The sequence below is a fragment of the Arachis duranensis genome, chromosome 5 (assembly GCF_000817695.3).
Source record: "Arachis duranensis cultivar V14167 chromosome 5, aradu.V14167.gnm2.J7QH, whole genome shotgun sequence".
Taxonomy (NCBI): domain Eukaryota; kingdom Viridiplantae; phylum Streptophyta; class Magnoliopsida; order Fabales; family Fabaceae; genus Arachis; species Arachis duranensis.
In genome coordinates this window covers 89553711-89578648 of record NC_029776.3, presented here as the reverse complement: position 1 = coordinate 89578648, position 24938 = coordinate 89553711, and the positions used below count along the sequence as shown (strand labels likewise).

At 33.5% G+C, this 24938-nt stretch overlaps 2 protein-coding genes across 2 annotated transcripts; one reads left to right on the top strand and one right to left on the bottom strand.

Annotated features, from left to right (window-relative positions):
* The first annotated feature begins 20831 nt into the window (after positions 1–20831).
* Positions 20832–22768, top strand: LOC107490284 (vacuolar protein sorting-associated protein 55 homolog). The gene is given in 4 exon segments (XM_052261558.1): positions 20832–21847; positions 21941–21980; positions 22094–22178; positions 22308–22768. Coding segments are annotated over 4 exon segments (417 nt in total). The 5' UTR covers positions 20832–21748; the 3' UTR covers positions 22501–22768.
* A 690-nt stretch (positions 22769–23458) lies between these two features.
* LOC107490190 (uncharacterized) lies at positions 23459–24514 on the bottom strand. The gene is made up of 3 exons (XM_016110964.1): positions 24454–24514; positions 23933–24128; positions 23459–23885 (listed from the first exon to the last, which is right to left on the bottom strand). Exons 1-3 carry the CDS (start codon positions 24512–24514, stop codon positions 23459–23461), a joined length of 684 nt encoding a protein of 227 aa, XP_015966450.1.
* Positions 24515–24938: the final 424 nt, after the last annotated feature.

The following is a 24938-nucleotide window of genomic DNA, read 5'->3' as shown; positions in this document are numbered from 1 at the left end:
TAATAATAATAATAATAAAGAGTAATTACTCAAATCAGTCCCCGAGGATTTTAAAATCAGACATTTTAGTCCCCGAAAAAAATTAATACCCAAATCAGTCCCCATGGTTTATCTCCGGCGGCCAAAACAATCCCCAGACCCATTTCTCCATTTTATGCCACCGGAAAAAGCTGAAGTGGCACAATTTCTATCCAGCGTGTCCAGCAATAAGAACAGGTGTCATAGAAGGACAAATTAGTCCCCAGCCACCTCATCAAAATGGCGTCGTTTAGGGCTTGGAACCAAACGTACGTTGAGTTTTAGTGGGAGACACAAGGTCAGGCTTCTTCTTCTCAACTTCAACCCCTTTCTATTCAAATAGAAACCAAACCCCACACATTCTTCAAACTGTTACAGAGAAGGTGGCTGTCAATCCCTCGTACCTAATCTCTCAGAGCAGCTGAAGAATTCGATCATCAACGCTAGCATTGGGTGACTCTGTTGACACGTCGCTCCCAAAACAGAAGCAACAATTGGCGCGCAAGACGGAGGGAAGTGGTTGTTACGATCGTTGAACACGCTCATTGAGGAAGGTGAGCTTGTATTCTCTTTCTTATGTTGATTAGATTTATGAAATTTTGAATTAGTTAACTACAATGCTGAATGTCACCATTACAGAGTATGTTGGATTTTGAGTTTCTGTTTTGTGATAATTATGGAGTATAATGGTTTGGTTATTATGTTGTGACTGTATAGTGTTTGGTTAGGGTTCAGTTACCAAAATTCTCAAAATAGAGTAGTTTAGGGTTTGATGATTCTGTTTGTTGATTTCAAGTATGTTGTACTTGCAGTTAGATGGAGGATTATGTAGTTCCTGTTTTCCACCATGGTGGACATTTTGTAAGGGATAACCAAGGAGTTCTTCTATATATTGATGGAAAAGTTGACAAATTTCCTAAGATGGATATTGACCTCATATGCTTCTTTGACCTGGAAACTCTGTTCAAAGGTTTAGGCTATTTAGATTACAAGACTATGTACTGGTTTGATCCTAAGGCTCCTGACTTGGAGAGGGGGCTGCACCCTATAAAAGGAGATTTGGAGATTAATCATTTGCGTGAAAATAAACAAATGAACTAGGAGACTGGCGAGTTTTATCTATATTTCGATCACCCAATAATGGTTACTCCACCAAAGGACATCAATTTGGACTTTGATGCTGATGCGGATGTTGAGAAGGAGTCTAGTGATGATGGATATGAAACGACACAGGATGAACCATATAGACCACCCCCAGCAGGATTTGAGGATGAAGATAGTGACTCAGATTGTTTGATTGTGAAGAGAGATACTAGAAAAGTTGGCAAAAAAACAGAGGGTGGTGTAGGAATGCAGAGTTTACAGAGGAATATAGGTGCAAGAAGGAAGGCTTTAAAAGAGAATAAGAAAGCTACAGATGGGCCAAGTACAATCAAGACAAACACTAATGGAGCTACTGGTTCTAGATCAAAGTATGCAGGCCCAAACATGTCAAGGGCTGCTGTTGCTGCTAGGCCCAACATTAGGGCTCCAAAAAATGCTGGACAAAAAGGTCATGGGTCAACTTCATCTGGCTCAACTGCAAATGGGCCAAAAACTGTTAGAACAAAGGCTGGATTGCCAAATTTTGAGGCTGCCAATGCTGCTGAAGCTACTAACAGCAGTGGTGAAGATGAGGCTGAGGAAAATATTGAAGAAGAAGATCCAATTTTTGAGTATGAATCAGAGACATTATTGACTCCGAAAAGCTCTGAAAATGAGAAAGATAGGTATGAATTCTCTCAATTTAATGAAGGTGTTGGATTTGGGGAGGTAAACTTTGAGTTGGGAATGGAGTTTGCCACAATTGAAAGTTTTAAGAATGCTCTTAAGGATCATGTAATTTTTTAGGGGAGAAAAATTAGGTACATAAATAATGATCAAAGGAGGGTTAGATGCGATTGTGAACATGGGGTGGAGAGGATTAAAAAGCCAAGAAAGCCAAAGGAGCAAAGTAATGTTTCAGGTGAGCACAATGTGAATGAAGCTGCTGTGACTGAAGAGACTGTGACAACTAAGGCTACCAAAGTTGACGTTGGGGATATGAATGCTGGAACTAAGGATTGTGTTAAAAATGGAACTGGTAGTGCCAAATTGAATCTTTGTCCATGGCTAATTTATTGTGCATGGAATAATCAGCTTAAGAGTTACCAAATCAAGACTTATACTCCTAATCACACTTGTGCCAGAGAATTTGGAAGCAACATGGCAGATCAGAAGTGGGTAGCCAAGAAGCTAGAGAAGAGGCTTCGAACTCAGCCTCACATGACCCTGAGTGAGGCTTATGAGCACATCAAGATCGACTACAACGTTATGATTAATGGGAAGATGGTATATAGGGCCCTCAAGGAAGCGAGGGAGCGTGTGATTGGCAACGAGAGAGCACAATACAGCAAGTTGAGGGACTATCTAACAGAGATACACAAGAGTAACCCAGGGAGCTCCACCATTCTTGATGTGACACCCATCCCTCAGTCCCTTCCACTATTTAACAGACTATACATCTCTCTAGATGCATGTAAAAGGGGTTTTAAAGCTGGATGTAGAAAACTAATCGGTCTTGATGGTTGCTTCTTGAAGGGATACTTTGGGGGCCAGTTATTGTCCGCTGTAAGTCAAGATGCGAACAATCACTTCTATGTGATAGCATTCGCTGTTGTTGACAGTGAAATAAAGGAGAGTTGGAAGTGGTTCCTCACCTTGTTACAAGAAGATCTTGGAGATCAATACATTCATGGGTGGAATTTTATCTCAGACCAACAAAAGGTATTCTTTTAACTTAATTATTTTCGGGTTAATGTATAAGTTAATTTAGTTGTGATTAATTATCTTACTTGATGGATATAAACTAACAAGCAATTGATTAATTATCTTGCTCTGCACATTTTTTTAATTAACATTGTTAGTTCTATTAGTTTTAATTAAGTTATAGTTAAGTTGCTGATTATGTTACATTGTTGGGACTGTATATAGTTGCTGATTAAGTTATAAGTTAATTTAGTTGTTTTTGGGTTAACGTATAAGTTAATTTAGTTGTGATTAATTATCTTACTTGATAGATATAAACTAACAAGCAATTGATTAATTATCTTGCTCTGCACTATTTTTTAATTAACATTGTTAGTTCTATTAGTTTTGATTAAGTTATAGTTAAGTTGTTGTTTATGTTACATTGTTGGGACTGTTTATAGTTGCTGATTAAGTTATAAGTTAATTTAATTGTTTTTGGGTTAACGTATAAGTTAATTTAGTTGTGATTAATTATCTTACTTGATGGATATAAACAAACAAGCAATTGATTAATTATCTTGCTCTGCACTAGAAGAAATTTTCCCATTCTTTCAATAGCTATTTAAAATATATATAAAAGGGAACACATTCTATTAATGCAGCTTCGAAAATACTAGTTCAATGTATTGAGACTAATATATTGCTCTTAAGACTCAATTAAACATAATCATGACCTACACACCTAGAAAACTGGCAACCTTATATAATTAATGCAAAGATCACTATAAAGTAATATTTTCAGAGTACTAACAATAAAAAAAAATGGACATTACTAATTGATTTAGTCATAAGAGAATTTGAAGTAGAATTTCAATACCAGACTTGGTTTTAAGTGTTTTCTCTCTTTCTACCAAAACCTCTTTAAGTTTTTAATATGAAAACTGATGATACATTTTGTTAGGACTAGATGTCTTCGAGTTGATTGCTCTAATGATGTTATTAATATATTGCTTATTATTGCCTGCTATTTCCAAATTAAGTTGTATTTATATAATTGCTCTTAGGGATTGTTGCCGGCACTAAAGGAGGTGATGCCGCATGCTCATCACCGAAATTGTGTCAGGCATATTTGGAAAAATTTTACCAATCGATACAAGGACAAGCAAGTCAAAAATGTTGTGTGGGAATGTGCTAAATGCACTACTGATGCTGAATTTCAAGCAAGTATGAAGAAGTTGAAAAGGATCAATGAAGAAGCATGGAGTTATCTAGCAAAATTTGAGCCTGCTTGCTGGACCAAAGCCCACTTCAGTCACGGACCAAAGTGTGACAACCTCACCAATAACATGTGTGAGGTTTGGAACGCAAAAATAGTGAACTACCGGTCAAAACCAATTTTGACAATGTGTAAGGAGCTTCGGTGCTATATCATGCGACGAATGACCAAGTACAAACAAGTATTGGAGACACACATCGGAACTGAGATCGCACCCACTCAACAAAAAAGGCTTGATGACATTATGAAGGATGTTAGATATTGGCAGCCAGTTTGGGTTGGTGACGATGAAAGGAGAGTCTTCGAGGTTCAACAAGGCTCTAAGAAGCTTTCTGTCAACCTGTCTACAAACAAATGTACATGCAATACTTGGCAATTAACCGGTATACTAAGTATATTTTGTGTGTTAATTTACAATTGTTAAATTACACTTGTATGTAGCTAAAAACATTGCAATTGTAGGTCTTCCTTGTGTTCATGCACTTGCTGCTATAGCTAGAAGGGGTGATAGACCTGAGACATATGTCCACCCTCTGCTTAAGATTGGGGCAGCAATTGCAACGTACCAACATTGCATACAACCTATTAATTTTGAGGAAAACTAGGAGAAGACAAATTATCTGAAACCTATTCCCCCAAAGTTAAAGAGGCAAGTTGGCAGACCTGTCAAGAGAAGAAGAAAAGAGTCATCCGAGACTGAAGTGAGCAAACTGACGGCAACAAAGTTAAGAAGACATTTCGAGTTACTTGTAGCAAGTGTGGAGAGATTGGCCATAATTACAAGACTTGCAAAGGACCTCCAGCAGCAACAACTAGACGTCCAACTAATCCAAATAGAAGAAAGACAAAGGCTGGTGCAAATCCTGGAACATCAAACCAACCTGCAGAGGAGATACATTTCTCACAATCAGCACCCCAGGTGTAGGTAAACCACCATAAATAACCTGTTAATTGTTGCTCGCGATTGTTAAATTGAGTTTTTAAGGCTTCTATAGGGACTTAGGTGGATACTTTAGAAAACATTGGAGACTTATATGTCTTTTTTTAAATTCCACAAGGACCAATATTGATTTTTATTTGGCTAATTTTTTCATTATTTTAGAATATGGTCGATCATCTTAATTCAACTCAGCCCGCAGCTAATGCACCAGGTTTTGTGTCTAGTATGGTGAGTGAAAAACTAAATATAAAGATATGTAATTTATGTTACTGCACTGTTAGATTTGCTACCATAAATTTGTTTACTCTATGCATATGCTATCTTCTTTATCACAGGGTGCAGCAAATTCTAGAGCGATAATTCTCCAAAGTGTAAGGGCCAAGCAGCCTATTATTAGACCACAATATCCTGCACCAGTCCAGTCTAGCACTCCACCTCCTATTCCACCACCTAGACCAAGTCAAGGCGTCTCGGTAGAAACAATTGCAGCAGCAAGTGAGGGTACTACATCAAGGATGTTCCAGTTTATTCCTAATCCTGGGTTCAAGCATCCGAGACAAAAATGAATGAAGACAAATGATTATGCTTTTTGATGTAATAGTTCGGTTTGTATTTTGGTAGTGAGCTTTCAAGTTGATGGACCTAAACTTGAAATACTCTTAATTTAGAGATTGATGATAGAGTAGTGTGGATGAAACTTTTTTAGTGAATTATGTTTCGGCTCATGTATGGCCGAATTCTCGAATTCTGACTTTAGTTTAAGTTGCTACTATGACAGTTATGTTGTTTTGATTAGATCGAATATGTGACTTGCATTCTATGATTTGAAGTTGCTATTTGACATTAAAGCAATATATTTGCTGTTATAAGTAACGGTGCTGTTGTTTTTTTTTTCATTATTCATTTCATGCTACTTGTTACTGAACTTATAAGTAATGGTGCTGTTGCTTTTTTTTTTCATTATTCATTTTACTACATGACATAGCAATATGATTTTCTGTTTGGATTCATAAAGGTCATCAACCAAACAATTTTGGAAGAAAACTTTAAAGCTGATATATTGCATAAATTTTATTCTTCTCACAAGTATTTAGATCACAAAAAAGCATACAAATTTGCATACAGGTTTCAGTGAACTCTTAATACTAAGATATAACTTACAAAATAGCTATTGTTACTGACAAAATCAACACTAACATTGCAAAGAACATGATAACAAGTACTACATTCGTACATTTACTCTTGCCCTCAGCTTTTGGGACTACATTTTTCTGAAGCTCTAACAAATCAATTCTATTTTGCAACTCAATTAGTTTGTGTTCTAAACCAGCATCATTGGTATCATACATGGGTGAAATATCAGCAGCAATCTCACCACCACCCATGGTTACATTCTTCACTGAGTCATCATTCTTCAACTTAATGTCAAAAATCTTGTCAACCCATGCAAAGAACTTGCAATGAGATAACTTTTCCTGCTCATCACACAAAAATAGCTCTTCAACACAATTCTTATAGAATGTAAATTATTTGAAATCCTACAATTGTTTACCTTATATAGTGGGCATCCAAAAAAGAATCTACCCGAATTTTCACGAGTCCTTGAAGTGGAGATTATTGCATACAAACCACATAGACATTTTGGGTGTTGCCCTTTGGGGATTTCAACTTTGCTTAGGCTGCTGATGTCACCGTCTTCGATAACGCTACAACTATGGCCACCGCCGAGTCTCCCACCATGGCGATTCGAAGACGACGAGCTTCATTTGCTTGGTGTCATTGCAGCTGCTGATAAACTAGGGTTCCAAAAGCTTCAACGAATAAGACGTTTCTGTTCAAGTACAGAGGGGTTGAGGTAGAGGAGAAGAAGCGTGGCCTTGTGTTTCCCACTTAAACGCAACGTTTGGTACCAATCCTTAAACGGTGCCGTTTTCATAACATGGCTGGGGGACTAATTTGTCCTTCTATGACACCTATTCTTATTGTTGGACACGCTAGATAGTAACTGTGCCACTTCAGCTTTTTCCGGTGGCATAAAATGGAGAAATGGGTCTGGGGATTGTTTTGGCCGCCGGAGATAAACTATGGGGACTGATTTGGGTATTAATTTTCTTCGGGGACTAAAACGTCCGATTTTAAAATCCTCGGGGACTGATTTGGGTAATTACTCAATAATAAATTTGGGATGATTGAGTAATTAACTCACTTATTTATTTAAATTAATGTTGATATTTAAATTTTATTTTTTATATATAATAATTTATTATTTAATAATAAAGCTTTAATATGTCTGGTTAGAAGATATTGTAAAAAAATTATAATATATATTTACAAATTTAAAATGCAGACAAATGACTATTTGAACGTCAAATTTATCTAAATATAATTTTTGCATATTGCATATGCAATTCTTTACTAAACTGTATAAACCACAAAAGAGTCTCGCGAATTTTAATTGAATATAAACCACTACATCTCTCCAACAGTTTATATTAAAAAAATAAAATAGCTAAAAACCGCAATAAAAGTCTCCCAATTTCTGTGTATGAGTCAAATGGACATAAACGGTGACATTTGACAATTCTTTCTGCATTACCGTTAAGACATATATGCAATCAGAACACATACCCTTTACTGGTCTCATCAATGTACAATCATAGTTTTAATGAAATGATTGAAAGTCCCCCTGCTATAACAGCCACTATCCATGACTGCGGTAACTACATTTTGCTCCATGAATTTGTAAAGGATATTTACAAATTTTATATATATTAATATTAATTTTATTAATATTTAAGTGAATGATGTTAAAATTCTTAACCGATTTTGAGTTAGTTAACTGATTAACCGATGATATATGTATGTATGTGATAATTAGTGTGTGAAATGATATCTTGTGTTTATTCACGTAACAACAAAAAGGTTGTGATTATTCACACAACAATAAAGGATCACAACCATTCAACATGGTACGTGACTTCTAGTTATTCATGCAACATATATATAAATATCCCTTATACTCAAAACTAAGAAGGCAAGAGAAAATTGTTTATCAACCCATCTTTTCTTCTTCTTTTAAAGTTCAAGAGAGTTTAGAACTTTTTATTGTTGCTAATTAAGAAATTCATTGGTTACATTGTATTTTGGGAGAGTATTATTATCAACCTTATAGCAACTAAGTCTAGGGACAAATATATCTCTAAAGAAAGCGATCTAATCGTGCCTTGAAACCATAACACAATATAGATTTTGTCATCTTACCATCTTCATATACCTAAAAATTTTAGAGAGATATTACTTGAAGATAGCACAAGATCAAAACACCACATTCAAGGTCATGAATCAAGAGTTTGTCAAGTTAGATCGCTTTGATGAAACAAACTTCAACCATTGGAAGGACAAGATGGTGTTCCTTCTTTCGGTTCTCAATCTTACATATGTGATTGACCTAAAGACTACACCAATTGCCGATGCCGCTGAAAATTCTACACCGGAAAAGAAAGAAAAGGTTGTTCAATTGAAGAAGAAACGTGATGAAGATACTTTTGCATGTCGAGGTCATATTCTTAATACTTTATCCGACCGACTCTATGATCTCTATATGTTAATTCAATCACCATTGGAGATTTAGAAATCTTTGGAAGAAAAGTACAATACTGAACGACAAGGAATAGATAAGTTTATTATGATGAAATATTTTGAATTTATTATGAATGATACTATACCTGTCATGGATCAAATTCATGAATTACAAATCCTTGTAAGTAGACTTTGTGATCTACAAGTGGTGATCCCTGAATCATTACAAGTTAGAGCAATTATTTCAAGCCTTCATCTTAGAATGGTTATAGGAAGAAACTTTTACATCTTGGTGAGGACTTCACAATTGAGAAATTACTAAGGCATATACGTATAGAAGAGGAAACTTGAAAACGTGATGCTGTGTATCTTTTTCAAAGTTCTAAAGTGAATCATATTGGTGAAAATAACACCAATAAGAAGAAAAGAAAGTTCTCTAAAGATTCAAAGCAAGATAAGAAAAGACAAAGAGAGTGTTATCATTGTCACAAGAAAGGACATTATATCAAAGAATATAGACTTCTGAAAAAGGAAACACCAAAGACTAACTTAGTGGAAGAGAATGATCTAATTGCTATGGTTGCAGAAAAAATACAAAACATGCATATTGGCATGGTTATAGAAGTCAGCATAGTAACACAAGGAAAATCACTTGAGTGGTGGTCAGATTCTGGGGCTACTGCTCACGTTTGTAATGATCGCAACCAATTCAAAACATATGAAGAAGTGAACAATAGAAAAGTCTTGATGGGCAATGACAACTCAGCAAAAGTTTGTGGTCAAGGAACTGTGGAATTGAATTTTACATCTGGAAAGAAATTAAGTTTAATAAATATACTTCATGTTCCAAATTTGAGAAAAAATTTAGCTTCTGTTAATCTCTTGTGTAAGAAAGAATTCAAAGTTGTAATGGAATCTGATAAAGTGATCTTTCTTAAGAATGATGTATTCATAGGAAAAGGATATTGTACTGAAGACTTATTTAAACTTAGTATTAATAAAGTGAATGTTTCATTGTATATTGTTGATTCTTGTGTTTTATGGCATAGTAGATTAGCACACTTAAATTACAAATGAATTGAATATATGCAAAAGAATAACTATATTGATCTTACTAACAAGGATTTTAATAAAAAAATGTCATATTTGCATACAATCCAAAATTACTAAGAAACCTTTTCCTAAGGTTGAAAGAAATACACATTTATTAGAATTGATTCATAGTGATATTTGTGAACTAAATGGCGATATTAGTAGAGGAGGAAAAAGATATTTTATAACCTTTAATGATGATTGTTCTAGATTTGCATATGTGTATTTGCTTAGAAATAAAGATGAAGCTTTTGAAATGTTTAAGAAATATAAAATGGAAGTAGAAAATATGCATGAAGAGAAAATAAAAGTTCTTCGTAGTGATCGAGGTGGAGAATATTTTTCAATGAATTTGATAACTTTTGTGAATTACATGGTATTGTGCATGAATCTTCCACTCCATATATTCCGCAACAAAATGGTTTGGTGGAAAGGAAAAATCGTACCTTAGTAGATATGGTTAATTCAATGTTACTAAATACAAAATTGCCTTACAATTTATGGGGTGAAGCATTATTAACATCATGTCATATCCATAATAGGATACCATCAAGACATAGAAAGATTTCTCCTTATGAAATTTGGAAAGGAAGAAAACCTAATTTAAATTATCTTAAAGTGTGGGGTGTTTAGCCTTTCATCGAGTTCCTAATAAAAAAAGAACTAAATTGGGGCCAAGAGCCATAAAAGACACTTTTATAGGATATGCTCAAAATTCTAAAGCATATAGAATATTAGACTTAGTGTCTAATGTAGTTGTTGAATCAAGAGATGTAAAATTTATTAAAAATAGATTTATCAATTATTCAACTTCTAATTCAGAATATCCCCAAAATGATACTAATATTTCATAAAAAATAAATAATCAAAACAATAAACATCTAAGCAACAAAGAGTTGATTGAACCAAGGAAGAGCTTGAGAGTAAGAAAAGAAAATGACTTGGGTCCAGATTTTATTTCTTCTCAGGCTATCACTTTTTTATAGAAGAAACTAGAAATTCTGTAACAAACAAGATTCCTATTGTGATGAACATAGAGGGTGATCCTCAAATGTTCAAAGAGGTTATGGCTTCAAGGGATTCTGCTTTTTTTAAAAAAAGCAATAAATGATGAAATAGACTCAATATTATCTAACAATACTTAGGTCTTTGTTGATTTACCTCCAGGATCAAAGTCTATAGGATGTAAGTGGGTATTTAGAAGAAAGTATAACACTGATGGTTCATTACAAACCTTTAAAGCAAGGTTAGTGGCCAAGGGGTTTAGATAACAAGAAGGTCTAGACTATTTCGATACCTACGCACCTGTGGCAAAAATGACTTCTATAAAGACTCTTATAGCATTGGCATCCATTCACAAGCTTCATATACATCAAATGGATGTTAAAACAGCTTTTCTAAATGGAGATATTAATGAAGAAATTTGTATAGAGCAACCAGAAGGCTATGTGCTACCCGGAAATGAAAAGAAAGTTTGTAAATTAATTAAGTCTTTGTATGGGCTAAAACAAGCGCCTAAATAATGGCATGAGAAGTTTGATTCAGTGGTGTTATCAAATGGCTTCTCACATAATAGTGCGGATAAATGTATTTACTCAAAATTTACTAAAGATTATTGAGTAATCATTTGTTTATATGTTGATGATATGTTAATCATCGGAACAAATTTAGAAGGAATTCGTATAATGAAGGAATATCTAACTTCTAAATTCAAGATGAAGGATTTGAATGAAGTTGATACAATATTAGGCATAAAGGTGCATAAGAATGAAGTTGGCTTTACTTTAAGTCAATCTCATTATATCAAAAAGGTATTGGAAAAGTTTGATCATCTCACAATTAAAGAATCCAATACACCCTATGATCCTAATCTTAAATTAGAAGAAAACATAGGAAGACCTATAGCAAAATTATAATATACTAGTGTTATAAGAAGTTTAATATATGCAATGCATTGTACTAGACCTGATATAACATTTGCGGTGTGCAAATTATCAAGGTTTACAGGAAAGCCTAGCAATCAACATTGGAAAGTTATAACAAGAGTTCTTTGTTATCTTAAGAAAACCATATACTTGGGATTACATTATAGTGATTATCCCGCAACTTTAGAAGGTTATTCCGATGCAAGTTGGATTACAAATCTTAGTGATAACAAATCCACTTCAGGATGGATTTTCACCATAGGTGGTGGAGCAATAAGTTAGGCCACAAAGAAACAAACATGTATTACACATTCTGCTATGGAGACTGAGTTTGTAGCTTTATCAGTCGCAGGTAAAGAAGCAGAATGGTTAAGAAATTTGTTATATGATATAAAGCTGTGGCCACATCAGATGACAGTCATTTCAATCTTCTGTGATAGTGAATCAACCATGTCTCGAGCATATAATAAGATTTATAATGGAAAGTCTAGACATATAAGTTTGAGACATGAGTTTGTGAGGCAACTAATAGATGATGGTGTAATTACCATCACTTATGTAAGATCTCAAGAAAATTTAGCAGACCCTTTGACTAAAGTTTTGTCAAGGGATAAAATCAAAGAGACTACTGCTAAAATGGGATTAAAACCTATTATTGCTAAATGATGGGAACCCAACCTTATTCTAGTAGACCACTAGTTTCAAGGTTTAATGGGTAACAAGTTATTTAGCAATTGGAGCACTAAGGTATAGGATTTAGTGCTATTTACAATAAATTATGAGGGTGAGTTAAAACTCTTAATGGAATGATAATATTATTTATCAAAAGATTCCACCTATATAAATATAGGAGTGGTGCCGCTCTAATCGAAAATTTTAGAGGTTTTATTCTCGTAAATATTCATAAAACCAAGATGAGCACAACGCTATATAAGTGCTTAAAATTATAAACTCTTGAACTTAGAGGGTATAAGTAATGTGTATGACTTTGGTACTAACATATGGAGTATATGTTTAATCGATTAGACACCTATTACTTCGTTAGAACTTTAAAATTTACACTAAAAGAATGTTTAATCTTAGTGACACATTCGTTATGCATATACTTGTATAATATTCGAATTTTGCAAACAGTGGATGATTAAAGGATATTTACAAATTTTATATATATTAATATTAATTTTATTAATAATTAATATTAATATTTAAGTGAACGGTTAAAATTCTTAACCGGTTTTGAGTTAGTTAATTGATTAACCAGTGATATACGTATGTATGTGATGGTTAGTGTGTAAAATGATACCTTGTGTCTATTAACGTAACAACAAAAGGGTTGTAATTATTCACACAACAACAAAGAGTCACAACTATTTAACATGGTACGTGACTTATAGTTATTCATGCAACACATATATAAAAATATCCCTTATACTCAAAACTAAGAAGGCAAGAGAAAATTGTTTATCAACCCTTGTTTTCTCCTTTTTTTTTAAAGTTTAAGAGAGTTGAGAATTTCTTATTATTACTAATTAAGAAATTTATTGGTTTCATCGTATCATGGGGAGAGTATTGTCATCAACCCTATAACAACTAAGTGTGGGGACAAATATCTCTTTAAAAAAAGTAATCTAATCATACCTTAAAACTGTAACACAATATACATTTTGTCATTTTACCATCTTCATATACCCAACAATTTGAATCTTTATTAAAACTATGAAGCAACAGGGACCAAGATTCAAACTTTAAAAGGAATCATAAATAAACTTAATATTCTATGAGAAAAACATACATGGCTTTTTATTTTTCCCATTAAGACTAGCCGTTAGTTATATTGGATGTACAAAACTTGCAGTTATATAGCTTACTTGCACTTTTGAGGAGCTAGGGCCAGATTTCTTTAAAAAGTCACTATCCATTCCGAAGTAAAAAAAAAAAAAAAAGCTTGATGACTTTGGCGGAGCAACATGACCAATTACCTGAAAAGCCACTATCCATTCCGAAGTAAAAAAAAAAGCTTGATGACTTTGGCGGAGCAACAGGACCAATTACCTGAGAACTTCCAGAGTTTACCTTTAGTCGATTGGACATTTTCAACATACTCAAATTGGGAAGTTATTGATGGAGCGAGCACATTATTTTTTTGTTGCCAATGAAACTGGAGCAGGTGGTTCTTCTGGCTTCTGTTCATAGAGAGACTCACTTGGTTCATGCCCATTTGACAAATACACAAAAATCGCGAGACTCCTGCGACGGTTAGTCATTTCATTTTTCAACATAAACTGTTATAAGGGTGTAGCAGTTTATGTTTAATAAGAATATGCGGGACTCCTTTCACGATTTATATAGTTCAATAAAAAATTCATTTATATATGCAATATGAAAAAGTTTTATCTATAACAATATATAATGCCAATACATAGGTTTGGTGTCCAAAATTCTTTTTCAATTTTGTCCTTTCTAATAATCTATCCCACTATATATTAGTTCCACGTTAAAAAACTTTCACTGCCTCATTTTCTCTCTTTTCACATATATTTACGTTCTCTCTTATTTCATTAATTCACAATCACGAAACTTTTATAATTATCTCTTTCTTCTCTTACTATCTATCATATCAGATTATTGTTATTGCATAATAGAAAAACTTTTTTTTCTTTTCTTATTCATCTTCTCTTGCATACTTCTCACTTTACTTAAATATAACATAAAATCTAATATAACGATAATTGGTATCTAAATTTAAGTTCAATATTGCCCCTAAAGAAAGGTTTTTTATACAAAAATTCTTTCATCAGTTACCTTAAATAAAAAATTTTCTATCCATGTTTTCACAATAATCTCATTAATATTTTTGTATTGGATGTAAATTATTGTTGCGGATTTTTTTATTTGGATATATTTTTAAAGAATAAAAATAATTCAATAGGGACAATTTAAAAAAAAAATAAATTTACACAGAATCATTTTTCTCTTATCATACTCTTCTACTATACTCTAAGTACCTACATATCCGATCCGATCTGGTAAAAATTGTGCGGATCTGGCACTAAAAAGCGCAGATATCATATCCGATCCGATCCGATAAAAATTGTGCGGATCGGATCGAATTTTCGGCCATATCCGATCCGATTCGATCCATGGACACCCCTAGTGTTACAGACCTCTAAACAGAAAATATTTACATATAATAGTGGAAAGATATAGGAGTTTTAAAAAACAGGTAAAACAAAATCGCAAAATAAAAGGTGCAATGCTCAGGAAATAGAATTACTTGCGTGCTAAGAAACTTAAAAGTTAAGGATAGGAATAAGTGAAAGAGTCACAAAGAGTGCCAATAATCCAGAGGAACTAGCTCTTGATTCAGCTTGCAAAGCCAAGGCTGGCCGGAGAATATTTACATATATATACATAAGTATTCCAAATACCCAAAATACATAATCAAGTCCCTAATTCTCCTGTAGCCTCTATGAGGAACAAAATAAACAAGTTTCTTAGAGAATAAGCTAAGTACATGAGTTCATATATATACAAACAGAGAACCCAAAATATCCCAAGGACTACTCAGCTTCAGGAATCTAGACGCCTAGCGAGGAGCCTTTCAACCTGCATCTGAAAACAACAACATAGTATGAGGTGAGAACCAGAGGTTCTCAGTATAGTAAAGGTATCACACACATAATATATAAGGTCCTAGGAATGCCAGAGGCAATCCTAGAATGCCGACACTCAGATTATAGAGCTTAAAGTATTAAACAGAAGCCATAAAAGGTGGTTTACTAAGAGTATCTAAACCTAACTTAACTTAATCTTAAATCTAAATCCCGTACTCCCATTCCTCCATACCTCCAATCTCCGTTAGCGTTTCACAGACAAATAAGTAAATAAAGGCAAGCACAAGAAGGTTACAAATACAGCAGGTAACAAATATACATTTAGCATGGCAAGTACACTTAGGCACACCAGTTAATGCACAAACAAGTAATTCAAGTAGTATGCATATGATGCATGTCTGTCCTATGGCTGATGAGACTCATCTGTTGGTTATCCAGCCAACCCGACAAGTCCGAAAACCTTAGACTGTCCCTCGACGTGTATCTCCAAGAGTCTATGCATAGCTTTTTCTCAAATAATCAATATTGCTCAATAGGGGTCAACATTCCCGAGAATTTATAAGTGCCCAGTCACCCTTACGTCGTAGGGTCAATAGAGTATCGGGTTTTCAACCTGGTACACGGGGTGACAAACCACGGTACTTTACCCAAGAAAATCTCGTATCTCAGATCATTTAATCATTCAAGCCAAGTATCATACATGATCATTCATTTAATTATCAAGGCAAGTATCATTCATTATCATCCGTAACATTTCATAATCAATTCATCATTTTCTTTTTGGCTTTACTTCACCTCCAAGTTATCTCTATTTCCTAACTTCATCTGACTGTCAGGCTTAACATCACTATTTATGACTAAAAGAATGAAAATAGAGGTTCAGAAGTTTGAGATAGAGTTCAGAATGCAAAAAAAAAAATCATATTTGTTGAAATAGAGCCCACGCGTACGCGTGCGTGTGGGAACGTAAAACTGCAACTCGTGTGCGCGTCCCTTTGCCATGCGTACGCGTGGGTGAAAACTTCATGTCATGCGTGCGCATGGGTCACGCATACGCGTGGACATGCTTGCTAGCCCCTTGCACGTACGCATGGGACCAATTGCGTACGCACCTCCAAAAGTCCATGCCATGCATACATGTGGACGTACGTTCTTTGAATAAAAAAAGATTCAATAGCAAAGCTGCAGGATTGTAAAAAAAAAGCAATTTTGGGGTATGATCTTCCAACATCCATAACTTCTTCGATTTAAAATATTTTTCATTCGTTCTTCGAATGGCATAAACTTCATGAATCCAATTTTCATTTCAAAATAAGTTGGAAACTAATTGAGAGTTAGAAAGCTAAGTTATGCCTCACTGAAGTTCGGCCAAAGACCAACTTTGGTAAACTTGCAAAACCTCTTTCCTCATTCAAACAATTTCCATGTTTCCAACACAATAACCTACACATGGTAACATCAACAAATCCTTCTTCCTTAACAACATAACCACCATGAAAATAACCCTTCACACCAACAATAATCACATATACACATGCCAAATCTACCATCAATAATTGCATATACACGTACCAAATCTCACAATCAAACCATAGTTCATGAATTACATATTTGTGTCCTCAAATCCATGATTAACAATTTGTCAATTCTTCAACTAATCAACACCACATCAATCCACATTTAATAACAAAACACCAAACCATAATATACACATACGTTCCAACTTATCCTACGGTCATCTAGTCTAAGTTTTCATATAATATTGTATATTAAATGCAAGAAACCTAAACCATACATTGGCTGATTCCCACATAACGATCAAGGCAATGTAATTAAAATCAAGACAACCCCTCAAAAGCTCAATAAATTCTAGGCTCAGCTTCCTCCAAGTTCCAATATTCACAATTTCAAGCTCCAATTATTTATTCATAGCCTAATACACATTTATAACACATATATACCCAATTTAATACTTAAAGCTCAAATTCGATGAAATTAAAATAGAATTATGATTTTCTCACCTTACCCATGAAGGATTACCATGTGTTCATAACACGCAGCGGAAGAAAAGAAAGTAATCCTAAAGATCTATTTTGTGCTTAAACTTTATTCTAATAAACAATATATATTTTAGATCAGATTTAAATACCTGTGTACGCTAGTAAAAATCTTTTTCTCCTTCGATGGTACGAAGGCACTATGCGTATCCACACCGAGACCAATCTTTGCTGTCAACTCCTTGACGAATGGATATTTGATCTAAATTGAGAAACTTCTTGCAACTCTTTGCACGCCATAAAATTCTTCTCCAAGAATTAGGCTCACATACGTTAATGTTTGTAGAGGTAAAAGAATAAAACTCTTGTTATTCTCTTCTATGTCACATTCCTCTACTCTTGGCATACATATATATAGTATGAGATTTGTTACTGATTTTAAATTTGATTCTCAATTCAAATTTAAATCATATCTTGTTATTTTAAACTTGAATCTTTCAAATTTATGAATCATATCATAACTCAATTTGAAACAGAATCAGTTAGGATCTCATCCAAATTTAGAAATAGAATAACTAATTATTCTGAAATCTCATTTAATATTCTCAATTATCATACTATTATTATATTCTTGGTGCTAGCAAAGAATATAATAATATTCCATTTTGAATTAATATAATTATTTATTTGATTAAATCAAAATAATAATTAAATAATTCTATAGCAAATATTAGAACACTCGTTAGTGTGTGACCCCATAGGTTCAATGCTAAGCGGGTAGTAAATTAGTCATACTAAATTTACTAATCAAGGTTGGCGTCTAGCAACACTCGTCAATGACTCGATAGTATGAAGTAATATATTTTTACTAAGAACCTCAGAAGAACAAAGTATAATTCCTTCCATCTTTCTACCTCTTGGTTAACCCTTAGAGTATGGTTTAATTGTCAAACTCTAACTTGTTACCATTATTATAATGAACTGTATGACTTAAGAAACTATTTCTTCATTCGTTCAATCTCCTTGACCAAGGTTTTATTCATCTCAGTCATTATAATCATAGAGCTCAAACTCTTTACCGAGAGTTGATGGATTCCTTATTGACTAATCATTAATTCTACAAGTATTTAAATCATACCCAATATCCATTCAACTAGCACCCTAGGGTATTAGGTGTCCGGAATCAAAGTATAATAAATACATTGTTAATTACTATGATAGTCGCAGGTCAAAAGAAACTCTATTACCATGTTCATCTTGAGAATATCCTATTGACAAATATGCGGTAATTATAACCATTAGGAATTCTCAGAGTGAGTCAGTTCAATGGTCATATCTCTATATGCACCATCTATATATATAATTTAATAAATGAGATCTATTAATCTTCATCCAATGAAGACCATCATATATATATATATTGATCTTTTCGGATTATTAATGTCCTTTTTAATAATCCTATGACCAAAAACAATTTAGATTAAATCATAAAAGATTTATCTCTCAATATTGTGATCACTATCACAATGATAAATCTCTAAATTTAATCAAGGACATTATTATATTAACATTTTAATATAATAACAATAACAAATTATTTGACACGTGATTGATTAGATTGTGGTCATACTACTTATTCCCAACAACCCAAACTTCACATAAGCAAGAGTGAACGTTTTCCTCAAGCTAATTGGATCCTAAAACATCAAAGAACAAAGAAATTTAATACCTCCACTTAATTTTTCAAAAATTGAGGAAGAAGAGGTTGAGGTGAAATAGCAAGTTACCTTTGAAATTGTTCCGGTAGAAGTGTAGAGCTCGATGCGGTGGTCGTGTGGTCGCAAACGGTGTGGCGATCGGAGCTCGGATCGAAAAGTTACGGCATTCGGGAGTTGACGCAGAGGTTTCGTGCCCTTCTTTTCTCCTCTCTGGTGCGTTGCTTCTGCTGCATCCTTGAAGAAGAACATGAGCTTTAGCTCATTTAAATGCTGGCCGGTTGGACCCACAGGTTCGGTTTGGGTCCGGTTCAATCGGTTTGGCCCGTTCGATCCAATCTTGGGCTGATTTCTTCGAAATTGGTGTCAAAATTCTCATTTTGATAAGCTCTATTTTAATTTAATATAATATTCATATTTCTAATCTTCTTTATTAAAAACTAATTTATTGACTAATTATTTACTAATTTAACGGGGTTTACAAACAGGATAATATTTTCTTGAAAAAATTTACACAGAATAATTTTTGTACCAATATATCATAATTCATTTTACATGTAATATTCATTCATCTAAATTTATTCATGGAGTAGGTTATAAAAATTATATTTAAGTAATTCTTTTATCTTATAACCATTTTATATTTTGGGATTCAAAATCTTGTTTTTTTTTTTAATTTTTATTCAAGCTTTATTTTTATGTTTTATTTTAGTTCTGTTGATAAAAAAGTATTAACATTAGCTTTAATGTTTAACTTTTAAGATAAATAAAAAGATAGAATCTTTTTTATAAATTTGATGATTAAAAAACTAATTATTAAAAAATAAGTTAAGTCTATTTCTTGACTATAGGAATTTATACAATTCACTCTTGAATGTAATAAAAATAAATATATATTTATTTAATTTTTTAAATTTTACATTAATTATTAAAATTATAATATAATGGATGTACTCCCATAAAAATATGAAAATGACTTTATAACTATTTTTTCGTTGGAAAAAATATGACTCAATAACTATAGAGTATAATTTAAAAAACTATAGATGAGTAACATAAATAATAAAAAACGGACATAAAATTTAACTTTTTTGTTATTTGGTACGAAAATAAATATAATAAAATAAATCACTATTTTCATGCATAATGACATAAAATTTAACATTATCCTTTCTTAGAGCCATCTATTTTTTTTTTAGTTTTTATCCTTATTTTTGTACTTTATTTTAATTTTGTTAAACCAAAAAGTGGCAACGGATTTCTTACTCCCACTTTTACTTTTGTGTAGGAGCATCATTAACCATAAAAAAAATATTTACAAATAGAACCCCATTTTTTGTTTTTGAAAGAACTAAAAATAAGACATTTACCCCTTCATATTTTTAGTTTTTCAAAATTTTTCGTTCCTTTTTAGCCATTCTTTCGAAGAAGAGAGTCTCTGCTAGAGTTCCTCCTACACTCAGCATCATTAAAATTGGCTCTGCCAGAAATCTTTCTTTTGATATTCTCACGTCAGCTACTACCCTCCCTCGCACTACACTTTCAGTTCGGTCTGTGTTCTTGTTCTTCGCTATCCCATTAATCTGCTAGGTTTCTTGAGAATAGTCGCCGATTCTATAACCTGCGGAAGGGTGTGTTGGGATTTTGGACCGATGTGCTGGCTGGCAGCTAAGTCTGAGTGGCAGGTCATTGTCGTTGCCGCTGAACCCTGAATGCTATTCAACTTTCTGTACACATCAACCTCACCGATCCATAAATCTCCTTTCAATTACAACAAAAAATTCTACTTCGTTCTAAGCACTTTATTCTTCAGGTACGAGTTTCTTAATCTCCTCCCTCCCAAATTTGTGTTATTCTGCAACCTTTTTCCACATCTCTAATCAATTTGTAGTTTTATCAAAATTTATTGTTTTTCCATATTGGATTCCGCTTTGCTTATGTAGTTCCCAATCGCATGCACTTATTTGTAGGTTGAACCCTCTCCTTTCAATTTTAGGGATTATAGTGTATCATCTTTTCTGATTCTACTTTGCTGGTTGTTAGTTTCTTGCTCTCTTTTATCTGAGAGAACAAAATTGCCGTTACTCCTGTGCTTGTTCATAGGATTTGCTTCCATGGCCTTGGCTTTTAGCTCTGAGTTTTTGTATCCGTGAATTTAGTTATATTTGAACATACTGTCATCTAGACCAAATTGTTGTATGGATTATGGGTATCAATCAATCATTTGGCTAATGCAAGTTTGATCTTGTTGATTTTAGGGTAAAAAATATGTGGGATTGGGTTTTTGACTTTTAGGTACTATTATATGTTTAAACCATTTCAGATATGCAAAGGCTTGTTTGTGAAAAGATGTGGAAATGTCATTCACTTGTTCAATAATAACTAGAAGTGATATCTTGTATGGCAAATTGTGATTGAAACAATGTAATGTCTATTAGGTGAATTAGGTTTGAAATCATATTGCATTTTAGCTATCTCATAAAAAATATAGCCTTTGTTCTCTTCGTTGTGTCATTAATTTACATGGCTGCTGCTGCTGCTATTTTTGTTGTTTTAATATTGCATTGGACTTGCCTGATGCTGATCTCAAATCATTAGATTTTCTTTCTCTATGCTTATGCAGCAGGCACTGTGATAGAATAAAACCAAACTTTTGAATATCAGTGTGGTTGGTTTACACCTTCATCTTATCTATGACAACTTTGTTAGAAATTAGAATTGGTTTTGATTTGGTATTTTCTTCTGATTTAATATCCATATAGCATTATGGTAATGAGATTTCTTGCTCCAGCCCTTTTTCGCGTAACATGAGGTGAGTTGGAGATGGCAGACTTGCCAGGATATTTGCGTTTTTGCCTGAGCACGGGAAAACTTGCCTTTTTGGCAATCTTAGTCTCTAGGGGAATTGTCTTGCAAATTTTGGTCCGTGTTCTTCTCATTGTTAATAAATGCATCACATCTTATTGGTAACGAAGTAATTGTTGCTTACCTAGTTGCATCTGTGTTATGTGACAGGCATGTGCTTTGTATAATAATTGGTGGCCGATGCTAAGTGGTGAGATAAAGCATCTCTGTATTTATTTCTTTATAGATTTAAGGGAATGAAATGTTAATGTGACTGAACATTCCTGGTTTGTTATTTACATTTGGTGTTTTGTTTTCTTGCAGCTATAACATATGTGCTACTCCCAATGCCTCTGCTGTTCTTTGCGGGGTCTAATGGTTCTTCTGTATTTTCTGAATCTGATAACAGGTAAACTGTTATTATTCAAGCATTAATTGAAAAACAATTTAAAAAGAAAAAAAAGATAAGATTGTATATCGAGCCAAGGTTATTAATCATTCAACTTTTTGTTTTGTGGTCTGATGAATGATGGAGTAGCTAGGTGAATTTAGCCAAGTTCTTGACTGGATTCTCAACTATTGGAAGAATTGCCATTCCAAGCATTCTAAAGCATTCTGGTGTTATTGGTTGGGGAGCCTTTGCAATGGAGCTTTCATATTTCTTCGTGTTTGTATTAGTCATATTGTGTTTCATGGGGATGAGTGATGATGACTACTACACTATGATATGAGATGGAAATCTACTAGGCATAATTCCATGTGTAAAAATGGATTTATTCTTTGTGCGCGCTATTGATTCTCATGCTTTTATAAGCTTTCACCTAGACATTTTTCCGATTCAAACCATTGAAATTGAATGGCATTACCATGTTGCTGAAAATGATTTCCAAACCTCAGCAACTGTAGGGGAGCTTTCGGCCAAAACATACGGGAACTTGACGTACTTTGTATATGTACTAGTGTTAAATTCGTGCGATGCACGGGTTTATATTTAAATTTGACATGTTAAATCGAAAATAATATTTTATAATAATAAATTTTTCGAGTTTAGTATAACACTATCATCTTCATTATATAATAAACATACTGAATATGTTGTTTTTACCTTTATTCAAAGTAAAATATAAATGGATGAGTTTGAAGTCTATAATATTTTTGAACCATAAGGAGGGAGACATGAAAAAATAAGAACATATATAACTGTAATAATAGCATGTCAATTTTACACTAAACTTTATATCAAAAGGCTAATAAAAATTTATCGACAATCTAGTATCCTACTAACTTTATTAGAAAAGCAATTGGCATATGATGTTGTGCTCCCTGTTACACATTTCATCTCAAATCTGAAAGCAGAGTTATAGATAAATTAGTTACATCTACAGTAAATATTTGGACAAAAGTGTAAATCATAACATGCTATTAAAATGAAAATAATATTATCCTTACCTAAATATTATTAAAAAAATTTTTGAACACGACATTTGTTGTTGATAACTTTGAATTGCCGTCTTCGTCTAGAATTAAAACCCTGAGGCCACTGCGACTCTTAACTCTTGACAAAGCAACATAAAGTTGTCCATGGGTGAATACTGATTTTGGCAAGTAAAGCCCTTCATGTGATAATGATTGACCCTGACTCTTGTTAATGGTCATTGCAAAGTATACTATTAATGAAAATTGTCTCCGTTAGAACTTAAATGGCAACCCTGAATCTGAAGGGATTAAGTTCATTCTTGGAATGTACACTTTATCTCCAATATTTCTACCGGTCACTACCGTCGCTCCAATTATGTTGCTACCAAGTTTGTTAACTATTGATCTTGTCCCGTTGCATAAACCTGATGTTTGGTCTATGTTTCGCAGTAGCATTACAGTGACTCCTAGTTTCAAAGTCAACTTGTGATTTGGTAGTCCCGAACATTTGATGTCATTTAGGAACTCTAGTGTGAACCACTCTTTTTGTATATCTTCATTCTTATCATCTTGACATGTTGTTTCAGAATTCAAATACTCATTTTCCATCATTGGAAAGATTGTCAAGACGATTGCGAAATCGTTTACCTTCTCGACACTCTCAAGCGTGGGTGCAAGAATCACTCTACTCTGAAAATACCTGGATTCAAACATGTTTTGCAACAAATTTGGATATGCAAGTTCTACCAAATGAGAGAGAGAGGGTCATCAGTAGTTGTAATCAATAGACCATCTGGAAATTTCACTTTTGATTCATCACCAACAACAGAACCAAAAATTTCATTTCCAACATCGAGTATCCAATTAGCAAATCTCTTTATTTTACCTTTATCTTGATCTGAAGAGACATTAGAAGCCTCATGTTCATATGCAGTTTCAGAATCTTACAAAATGACCACAGATGGGATGAGTTAATAGCGGATGACAATATATCGTGTCTACTCCCTTTCGGAATCACCGGAAGTATCTGTCTGAAATCACCTCATTGAATAACAACCTTACCACCAAATAGTTGATGTGTCTTATGTTGATCGGTAACTGACATAAGATCCCTAAGCGTCCGATCAAGTGCTTCAAATCACATTTTATTGAGCATTGGAGTTTCGTCCTAAATTATTAAACTACTTTGGATGAGCAGCTCAGCCTTCAAACTGCCATGTTTATTGTTGCAAGTAGATTCATCACTAATTGTAATGGGTATTAAAAACCTATAATGAGCTGTTCTGCCACCAGATAGGAGTAAAGACACAATTCCACTGGATGCGACATTTAAAATAATCTTTCCTCTAGACCGAATAGCAGAAGAAAGTCCATTTCAAATAAATGTGTTAGCACACCCACCATCTTCATAAACGAAGTAAAAATCACCAGAGTTTGTATTAACAGCATTGAGTATCTCATCGAATACTAACCTTTACTCATGAGTCATCTTTTGTTTCGTATATAAGTTTGTATGAGTCAACTCATTTGTGTCATATGCTAATTCCTCTTCTATTAGCTTATTCTGAAAAAGGCGAACATCGAATATGACTGGGTATTCAATTTGCACAGAAATATCTAATACAGTCATGTTTTCAATAATATCCTCAACTTCTTCAAAAAATTTTAAAAGATTTATAGCCAATTCCTTTAAAAATGATTTTCTTTGTCTTAGGTGTCTTCCTTTCTCAGTCATGCACACTTCTTCTGATTT

Coding starts and splice junctions, on each gene's coding strand:
- LOC107490190 (XM_016110964.1), bottom strand. CDS start 24,514: ATGTCGCATCCAGTGGAATTGTGTCTTTACTCCTATCTGGTGGCAGAA. Junction 24,129..24,453: donor GGCAGAACAGCTCATTATAG/GTTTTTAATACC, acceptor TCATTTTGTAAG/ATTCTGAAACTGCATATGAA. Junction 23,886..23,932: donor GACCCTCTCTCTCTCATTTG/GTAGAACTTGCA, acceptor GTTTGAATCCAG/GTATTTTCAGAGTAGAGTGA.